Source organism: Centroberyx affinis, unplaced genomic scaffold (assembly GCF_046629955.1).
Source record: "Centroberyx affinis isolate AG114_WGS23_722 - 3 ecotype Tasmania unplaced genomic scaffold, CSIRO-AGI_Caff_v1 ptg004278l_1, whole genome shotgun sequence".
Classification (NCBI taxonomy): Eukaryota; Metazoa; Chordata; class Actinopteri; order Beryciformes; family Berycidae; genus Centroberyx; species Centroberyx affinis.
Genome location: NW_027282001.1, coordinates 62,022 through 72,952, shown reverse-complemented (window position 1 = coordinate 72,952; position 10,931 = coordinate 62,022). Strand labels below are relative to the sequence as shown.

General features: G+C 39.0%; 1 protein-coding gene across 1 annotated transcript; it reads left to right on the top strand.

The window, feature by feature from the left end:
* LOC139664444 (stathmin-3-like) lies at nucleotides 1-9,342 on the top strand. Its single transcript, XM_071543275.1, has 4 exons — nucleotides 1-112; nucleotides 1,898-2,085; nucleotides 6,197-6,388; nucleotides 9,237-9,342. The coding sequence occupies exons 1-4, from the start codon at nucleotides 28-30 to the stop codon at nucleotides 9,294-9,296; spliced, it is 525 nt and encodes a 174-aa protein (XP_071399376.1). The 5' UTR covers nucleotides 1-27; the 3' UTR covers nucleotides 9,297-9,342.
* Nucleotides 9,343-10,931: the final 1,589 nt, after the last annotated feature.

The following is a 10,931-nucleotide window of genomic DNA, read 5'->3' as shown; positions in this document are numbered from 1 at the left end:
CTTTCCCTTGCAGCCTACACAGAAAAGATGAAGGATATGTCCATGATGTCAATCCTCTGCTCCTGTTTGTATCCACAGACCAAAGCTACCACCACCCAATACCAGTATGAAGGTCAGTGGTACATTGAGTCAGATACATACCATACTGTACGTACAGTACAGTAAAAGCACTGGTAAAAGCGCTGGTGTAAAAATGTACTTGTAAAAGTAAATGTAGCTCATTTGTTCAAAAGTTTGCTCAAAGTAAAAAAAACAAAAAAAACAGACATTGTTGCTTATGATCTTTCCCATGTAAAATAAAAATTATGAGAAGACAGAGAGTTCAGTATGTGATGTTGTACATGTCTTATAGGCAATGTTGACCGTTAAAAAACTAAGACTGGCAAAGAAGGTTCTCATTATTCAACAATGACCTAGTCTTGCTTAGCCAGACCATTCTCCACACTTCAGCTGTGTTCGGAATGGTTCACTTGTTCACTCACTCACTATTACCTATGGAGTGTTTGTCATATAGTGAACTATATGGGCAATGACCGAACAAAGTTTTGGAAACTACATTAAACATCATTGCTTCAAAAAAATTCTCTGGATATTCGTGTGACGCACCTGGGCACGCCCAGCATCTCATAAACAAACTAAGCACTCATGACAGTGGGTTGAAACATACTCAGATTTTGCGAAGTTTTTGCGAAGTTTAAATTAATTGTTGAAATTCTAATCATATGCAAGTGTGGTTTTGTCAACTAAGGTGGTGTCTCCTAATGGTAGCTGTTTTGGTTTGGCAGACAATAAGCTTGTGAGTTAACGTTAGCTAGCTCACAAGCTAGCGACTAGCACTCTTCGTCTTTGAGACACGATCGCATTGGATTGTGGTATACAGGAGAAATTGTAAGGTACATCGGCTGTTCGCTACAATTTGCAGTGCATTGTGGGTATTTTATAGTGAACTATACAGTGACTCAATGAGTCACTGTTGAGAATTGAGAATTCGGACACTAGCAGAAAATGGCGGACACACTATATAGTGCACTATTTCCGTGCAGCGAATAGTACGGAGCCCAGGAGTGGCCATTGGGAGAGAAAAAAAGTTATATCGAGTCCACAATTTACTGTAACAAGATACAATTCGTTCCCTCGATTTCGTTAAACTGTGTATTTTAGGAAACAATGCAACTTAAAAGGAACCTTTTAGGTATTGCAGATAGGCCTAGTAAGGATTTGGTATGCTAATATCCATTGTCTGTTTACACTGAATAGGCATATCCTCCAAATATTGCAACATATTTAGCCACTTAACCTTCAGGCCATGTAAACACAATCGGGTGGCTGCAACACACCCAGGACAGGCCACATTTAAACATAATCACCAATATGTGCACTGACTCTTTATAAGCTTGTGAAGAGCGCATGTATTATATATCCAGAGCACGATATCACTATTTCGAGGGCACGTTTTGGCAATTTGTGCACAAATAAACCAAAACGAGGGCTCATTTTAACCAGATCAAGGGAACGGATTGTATCTCGTGTGCTCGAAAAAGAGAAAACGAGAGTTCGAATTGCATATCGTGCGAACGTTACAGTAAATCATGGCCATGACATAAATAATTTTTCTCCTGATGGCCACTCAGTAGAATAGGGAACAGTTTCCAACAAAGCTTTAGTTTTGGCACCAGCGCAGAAGAATGATCTGATGATGACGCCAAGCTAGACTAATAACATCTAACAACATCCAAAATACTTCTAAAATAATGCATGACAGCCACTTTGAGTTTGCTAACTCACACGCAGATCAGCTGTAAAATGTCATTAAACCATTTAAACGTGGAACAAAATAACATGTCACAGATAACGAAGCGACTTACTTGAAAGCACTGGTTCCTGTCTCCCTGTGTAGGCATGGAGGTGAAGCCGATCAACAAGCATCTGTGGGGCCAGTCGTTTGAGGTGATTCTGAAGTCACCCAGCGAGCTAGCCGCAGATAGGTCCTCAGACCGGCTCAGCCCCCTGGCCTCTCCCCCCAGGAAGGACGTTTCTCTGTACGACCTGCAGAGGAGGCTGGAGGCCGCCGAGGAGAGGAGGAAGGTCGGAGAGGAAGACAAATAGCTCATTTATTTACTGAGCGTATTGTTCTGTTAACATCTATGTGCACCTTTTTGTAGCTGGCGACCGACTGTTGGCTTTAACTTGGGATGCATCTTGTCTTGCCTATATTTGACCACAGCTATTTAAAGGAATAGTTCACCCAAAAATGAAAATTCTGCCATCATCTACTCACCCTCATGCCAAATGAAACACAGGTGAAATTTGTTAGTCCATGTAACACACAGGGAGGTTGCCAGCACAACTTGGTAGCAGCCTTCTCCAAAACAACTGAAGTCAGTGGGGAAACAAACAATCACACTGTGAATAGAAAGACCTATACACCATTATTTGTTGCAAATCAATCAGCTGTAGTTAAGATTTGCACTAAATGATGGTGTAAATATACTGTAGGTCTTTTTGGAGGAGAACTGGTCCCCACTGACTTCAGTTGTTTTGGAGAAGGCTGCTATGGAGTTGTGCTGGCAACCTCCCTGTGTGTTATATGGACAAACTTCACCTGTGTTTCAACTGGCATGAGGGTGAGTAGATGATGACAGAATTTTCATTTTTGGGTGAACTATTCCTTTAAGCTCAGATCCTAATCTATAATAATATTGTAGCTGTTCAGGCTGTCTGAGGTTCAGCAGTGTATTGGCCCCTTGTCCTCTAAAGATGTTGGATAGATGTTGTTTCTGCCAGTTGGGGAACATTTCTAAATTAAGGCCAGCTGCAACTTGAAATGATTATTCAGGCATTTGTTTCATCCCTCGCCTGGATTATTTTAATGCCGTTTTTACATGCCTTGACAAGTCTTCTCTTGAGCAACATATTGGCCTCCCAAATTTCTTCTAGAGCCTCTGTTGGGACTTTTTATGAATGTGGTCTGTGTGCTGTTCCCATTTCAGTTTGTTATCCAAAAACTCTGCAAGATATTTATATTCTTCAACAATCTGAATTGGTTGGTCTTTGATGACAGTATGTGCATCTCCTTAGTTTTGGTGGTGTTTAATACCAGGTAGGAGTCATCATACCGGCTCACGGGAGCATATCTATGTTCCCAGGGTCCTATGTTCCCAGGGTCCTATGTTCCCAAGGTCCTATGTTCCCGGGGTCCTATGTTCCCAGGGTCCTAAGTTCCCAAGGTCCTATGTTCCCAGGGTCCTATGTTCCCAGGGTCCTAAGTTCTCAAGGTCCTATGTTCCCAAGGTCCTATGTTCCCAAGGTCCTAAGTTCCCAGGGTCCTATGTTCCCAGGGTCCTATGTTCCCCAGTTCAATATTCTGTTAACACACATTAACCCTCCTATTGTGTTTGGGTCAAATTTGACCCGTTTAGTGTTAAAATATTTCATGAATATTATCCATTTTTTTTTATTGGAACAAGACTTCAAAACAGCTATATAAACACAACAAAACCAATGGTTATCATTTTATTTGATTTTGAAGGTCTCTAACCCTAACCCTAACCCACTACGTCCTACTTCAAAAGCAGAAGGAGCGAGGTGCAATCTATTTACGGTGGATGGCCAGTGCCTACCCTGGATAGCTCTGATAAAAAGCCCCTCTGTTCTGTGAAACAGTTGTGGTCAGAGCTCTGGGTAAACATCTACACACAACCAACCTAACCCTAACCCTAGAACTGGGGAACATAGGACCCTGGAAACATAGGAATGACTCCCCGCCTCACAAAATCATCCAGTTCAGGGCCATGGTGGAGCTCCTGGTCAGCCAGCAGGCTAACTAGAGCCATGTCAACTGCAAATTTAATCAGGTGTCTGACACAATTGTTGGTATAAAAGGATGAAGAGCAGCGGTGACAAGACGCAGCCTTGTGGTGTGCCTTTATTCATCACCCTGGTTTCATATAGCCACTTTCCCACTTTCACCTGCTGTGGTTCTCTGCGTGAAGAAACCAAGTGGCAACTAGAAAATATATGTAACAATGCCAGCCAACTGATTAGAGCAGCGAGCATGGTCAGGTAATCCGTGAGGACATTCAGTCAGGACAATGCACGTATTGATATTCTGATGATGTGGTCCCATAAAATGCAGGCAAAAGATCCTTGTGGTTTAGACAGCCTTTCTTCTTCCAAATATGGACTATTTTTTCCCACAGGTTTCTCCCTTTATATTGAGTTACATCTTTTCTTTTCAAAATCTTTTTATTGAGATTTTCAACAAAAGTTCCCAGGGTTGGGCAGGCATATTCCACATTGTTATAAAATATACACCAATGTAGTATCATATAAAAATAAAAACAGTGACAATAGTGACAGTAATAAAGTGAGAAGTCCCTTCCCCCCCACCCCCCCACCCCCTTGATTACCTAGAATAGGTACAAGGCACAGTATCTAGAAATAAAGAAATAAAACTAAAGATGTAGCTATTTCCATGAAGTCTATATTGAGTTATATCAAGTATGGCACTTGACATATTGTTCAAGTTTCAAGTTTATTTTATTTTTTATTTTATTTACATAAAAATGCATTGGAATTCTTGATCACGAGCCTTGCGTCATTCAGCAAAAAAGAACACATGAGGAACATGGTAGAAAAAGGACAGAGACACATAAGAAACAAAATAAAAGCATGATAAAACATAAAACATATGCAGCATGCATTGTCGGAAAAGTGTGATAGTTGCTGTAGTTAGTAAAGTGCAGTAGTGCTATTCATTTAAAAACCGGACCGCCTCTGGGTAAAAACTCAAGTCCATTTGTACAAACTCATGTTTGTAGTTCCGAAGGCATTTACCCAATGAGCAGCTATTAAAATCCCCAAGGATAAACTTAGGGGCGTCCTGGGAGATAGAGTCTAGTCTCTACATCAAGTTAAAGATAGTATCAGATGCTCTGGACGTATTAGCTTTTGGAGGAATGTATACCACGATAAAGAAAAGTTGTGGGAATTCACGTGGAAGGTAGACTGGGTGAAGAGAGACACAGAAACTCTATGTCAGGTGTGCAATGCTCTCTTTGGCTTGGGGGACAAACTACAAATTAGTCATAATACTTTGTAGTAGATAATGTACCTATTTGTTGACGTTTGGTAAAGGTTAAGATGTACCTGAAGTCTCCATGGTACAACTAAACAAAGACTTTTGCGTCAAACTATTTTCAACGCAACTTTTTGTGTAGACTAAACGCCCTAACCTGCCATCGAATGCATGTTCATGGTGCAACAGGCTGCTGATGTCAGACCAGAGAAATCATTCCAGTGTGATGTGGGAGGATGTTACTCAACAGCTTCAGATGTGTCAGTCTGTAAAAACCTGCAATGAAACCTTCCTCACCCTGCCTTAAGGAGCTGTGAACCCCCCGAAAATAATTGTATTAGTCTGGCCGTCGATGGAGAGTTTTAGTGTCCCATGATAATAATAATAATAATAATAATAATAAACTTTATTTGTACAGCACCTTTCATACAAGAAATGCAGCTCAAAGTACTTTACAACAAAGAAATTACATGCACCAAGTGCTTCACATAAAACTTGATAATAATAGTGAAAATAAGATAAAGATGAGAATAGAATACATAGAATGCATCTTCACATGAAAATAGACATAGAATGAGCATAAAAACAGGGATAGAATGCCATAATTAATGTAAAATAAGATGGAGAATAAAACCCACTTGATAATAATAGTAAGAATATGATAAAAATGTAAAAAAAAAAAACCAAAAAACAGTGAATAATAATAATAAAAAGAAAGTTAAAAAATAGAGTACATAGAATGCAGTAGTGCAGCAGTGCATAAGTGCAAAGCAAATGATGTTCTAAATGCTGTGTCAGAGGCTTTTAATGAACTGAATATTTAAAATTTATTTTATTTTTTGGCATGACAATGTTCAAATTTACAGATCAAGACAAAATATTGGGTATTGGAATCAGCCTTTAAACATGGATATCGGTCAAGGGTCAAACAAACCATTTTGTGAAGCAAATCTCATGGAAACAATATATACTGTATAAATCAAAGGTTTACAGTGCCATAATGAATCTAATTTCAGCTTTCCTCATAACATTTCAGCCAGTAATAAAATGTGAATAAAATGTGACCTGAATGCGAGCCAGGTTTCCGATGCTGAACGGAGTGTACTGTCGTGTTTCCAGTCCCAGGAGGCCGAGGTGCTGAGGAATCTGGCTGAGCGGAGGGAACATGAGCGGGACGTGCTGCACAAAGCCATGCAGGGACACGACAACTTCAGCAAGATGGCCGAAGAGAAGCTCAACCACAAAATGGAGGCCATAAGCCAGAACCGCCAAGCCTACCTGAACTCCTTGAAGCAGAGGCTGCGTGAGAAAGTATGTTGGGTTTTTTTAAGTCTTTTCATATTTCCATTGTGCCCCCTTGACATGATTTTTTAAAGGGCAAGTGTCATGCTGGTGTGCAATTGTGTTGTTAAAGCAATATTCCACTTAGTTTTAATATTGGAGTTATTTGGCTTGTGACCGCCATTAAAATCAGAATATGAGCTACTCACCAAGATCAGATGCAGCTGGACGAGTTTGTAGCATTAGGATTTTTACTTCCCATTAATTTGAATGAGGCCACAAAAATAGCCTGAAAACTGACATTTAACACGTTGGGTGAACAGATTCAACAACATCCTGCTACTGTGATTTTCAATTGACTGTGGGTTCAACATTTTAGAACATAATCACTTATTGATAGAAGAAAACATAGTGGAGGGATACCATTTAGGACAGATAGTTCCTGTTTACTGGATCTACTTTTATTTTTAAATACTAATTTTGGTGTCAAACAAGAATAGAAATGCAAAATGGCGATGGACCCATGACTGATTTGTTGTCATAAAAGTGGGATCTGTTGTTGAATAGGTTCACCAACGTGTTAAATGTCAGTTTTCAGGCTGTTTTCGTAGCCTCATTCAAATTAAATCCAAACGCTACAAACTCGTCCAGCTGCATCCAATCATGAGCGATTAGTTTCTATTCTGGTTTTCATGGCGGTCAAGTGCCGAATAACCCCCATGTTAAAACCAAGTGGAATACTGCTTTAAGCTAAAATTAAACTTGATGAGATATAGGGTCATTGCAGCAAATAGTAATAGGATACAGCACAGAAAAATAAAAATAGAATATAAATAAGAATAGAGCAAATGCAGGTGATAAACATAACACAACCGACAAAAACAACACTAGAACATGTTTACGTGGTAATCTGTGAGATTCTTGTGAGATCCTTGTTTTTTAAGCGCTGACCTTATTCACATGGCGGCCATTTTGAACACTCAAGGTGGGAAATTCTACCTGGAAGATTGGCATAAATTTAGAGTTACTTCAACACAAGTAAGAACTTCAGATAGACAAAAATTACCAGATTAGCTAGCAACATCGACAACAGTTGCCTGAATTTAGCAGGAAGTTAACTAGTTAGTTAGCTTACTAGTTGGTTAGCTACTAGCTAACTGCCTGGACTAGACTCTGGTAGGAAGAGATGGGCCAAATACATTAAAATGTGACCCTATATCCATCTGATTCTTGAGATAGCCTTCATTTGTTCCTGATATGTTTTTTAGTGTGAATCTGTGAAATACTAAGTGTAGGGCAGCAAATTTATGCCGATCTTCCAGGTAGAGTTTCCCACCCTGAGTGTTCAAAATGGCCGCCGTGTGAATAAGGTCACATGCTGCACTGCACTTCCCAGAGATCATCTGTCAATCAGATGGTCCAGTACTGGACAGCTTGTCCGGTACTGTGACATTTTTTTCCTTGGATTTTCTGTAGTTCGGAAGAGTTTCTATAGGCCTTTTCTTTGTCTTGTCTTCTCTTGTCTTTGCCATGGTGGTTATATAACTACCTGGTTCTTCATCTACTTATTCCAAACAAAAATGTGGATATCCCTTATGGAAATTATTGTGGTGGCAATGTGCTTAATGGATGACAAGTAGACAACTTCCATGTAGAATTACTGGAAAATTATGGTCTGAGATAATAAGATCATAAACAAGCATGATCTCCATTATGAGACAACTAGGTAGGTTACGTTCACTAGGCTACTTTCCTTCTTGGAAATCCCATGAAATGTTGTTTATACAATACAATCTACAAAAATTGAAATGTTATTTTCTTCCCCGGCATGAAATCCGGTATAGGTTGAATGACTATTGTGTTATAGCAATCAGTGGTATCAAAACACACATTGATTGAATATGGACACAGATAATTACTTGCAGAATATATGAATGGAAAGATGGGAAGATGGGGTAAGTATGTATTACAACATGATGAGGGTGTCCAACATAACTGCAGTAGCACTCTACGAACCAGTAATCCCTTAAAGTCCCCTTACATCCACCCCTTAATTCATGCAAAATCCCCTTAAAACGAGTGAAGGGATTTATTAACGGAGTAGATCCCATCAAAACCTCCTTAAATGCCCCTTAATGTTTGACTGCTTACTTTCTAATTAAATGTAAAATTCAGGGAGACAGGAACTTTCCATTAATAACTCATTAATAATCCTGCAAACCATGCACAAAAGGCAAATTCCTTAATTTCTAGTGTCTCCACAAACCAACCCATGAATAAATCCCATAAAAACCCATGGTACTAACCTTACTTTAGGGTCACTAAGTTAAGGGTTAGTTAATGCTTAATAAGTGTTAGTTGATGCTTAATAAGGGTTAGTTAATGCTTAATAAGCATTAACTAACCCTTAATTAACAGTTAACTAATGTGTAATTTTCTAATGGTGTTCATGTTAACTAAGGTATTAATTTATACATTATTTAATAGTTTGTAAAAATGACTATTAAATAATGTGTAAATTAATACCTTAGTTAACATGAACACCATTAATAGCCTAAATGATTACCAGACACATTAGTTAACTGTTAATTAAGGGTTAGTGCTTATTAAGCAAGGGTTAGTTAATGCTTATTAAGCATTAACTAACCCTTAACTTAGTGACCCTTATTGTAAAGTGTTACCTTTAATGCTATGTTATTTTTAATGGATAATTAATGTTTATGTAATTCAGAAATGAAGGACATTTCAAGGGGGAAACATGAGAACAGATGACATGCAAATATACCAACAATGTGAAATATATGCATGATGAAATAAGTGGAAAATTTATGAAATAAAAATGATAAAAAATATACAGTGATGGTTTTCTTCTTTTTAGGAGAAGCATGCTGCCGAGGTCCGCCAAAACAAGGCGCTGCAGGCCGACTTCCCTGGATAGAAGACATTTCCCTGGAGGAGCTTTGTCACCTTATAGAATTCCGAATTTCTCTCTGCATCCTCCTGTCTTGTTATTAACAGACAACACATCAATAAGCTTAGTGGAAATACATTACAGTAAATGTTCTAGCTCATAACACAGTTTAGTTCTGCAGGCTTTTTTTTCCCCCTCTGCAACACCAATACATTCTATACCAGTTCTTCAAACTCTCGATTGTCACATTTCAGTCAAGTGGTTTAAAACAGTGGTGCTCAACGTGGGGTTCGGGGACCACCGGGGGTTCCAGGGGGTCCCCAGCAAATTGAAGAATTGTTAAACTTCAGCATTATTTCATTTACAAGAAGTGAACACAATCAGAGAATGTAGAAGAATGACTGTTTTGATCATAGTTTCACTGTTATCTCTCAGCCTACAGTACAGATGGTCATGGAATTCTGGACAAAATCATATCTGACAATGAAAATATTCTCAGATTTGGGTCCGAGAGACAAAATCTCATCAAATGGGGGTCCTACTGTGGCTCTAATGTGGACTAAATTAGGGGTCCTTGATATGAAAAAGGTTGAGAATCGCTGGTTTAGAATATGAAATGGGCCTGTGCTTGCATGCGCACTCTCTATTTAACACTCTTTCTGTAAAATCAACTGGAATAACACAGACAGACACACATACACACACAAATGTAGCCTACACATCAACAATTATTTTTCATAAAAATGGCATGCATTGCGGATAGGGATTCTCTGCATTGATCTGTGTTATCATCAAAAAATAAACGTCAATTCTACTAGATGATGTTGATGTTTTTCTGGAGTAGGAGTGACTGTGCGTGTGTGTGTGTGTGTGTGTGTGTGTGTGTGTGGTGGTGGTGCATTCTACAGATGCTGGGGAATTTTTTCATTTTTTTCATTTTGGGAATGAAACCAAACACAACAACGCAACAGAACAAAAACACAAGGCATTATTGTTTACAATATGAACAATGAACAATGAATTACTTTTGAACGTCGGACCGTACAGTTTTAAAGAAATATTTGTTATTATTTATTTATTATTTATTTATGGTTTATTTGATAGGGACAGATACAGAATACATAGACAGAACTGAGAACAGCTATCCGATGCAAGTATCATAGTGTTTATAGCGGATGCTAATTTGCAACACCCGTCCCTAGAAGGGCTTTTGTGAGAATAAGAGATTAAAACAGTGAGGTAAAAAGAAGGTAAACCGAGTACAGCAAGATACAATAGAGCACAAGATAAAAAAAAAAAATAAAAAAAAAGGAAAGGAGGAAGGAGGAAAATCTTCAGATGCTTGTTTTAAGAAGGCGCATACTCCTGTCCAATCGATGGCGGTAAAGCGGTAATGCACCAACGGTTCAACCGGTGATGAAAGCGGAACAAGACGAAGAAGAGGAGGGGGCGTTTGCTTGCGCGCGCGCATGTGCACAGGACTAAAAAGTGGAAAGCTGGCGCCAAGAATGAAACAGTCTTGTTGACACTTGACAGAGAGAGTAGCTAGGCTACTGTCCACAGCTAGCGTTATGTGAATATCTCGTGTGAGGAGTTTGTGTAATCGCTGTTATGCTAAATTGGTCAATGCTGCTGTTAATTTAAGAGACTGCGTGGTACACC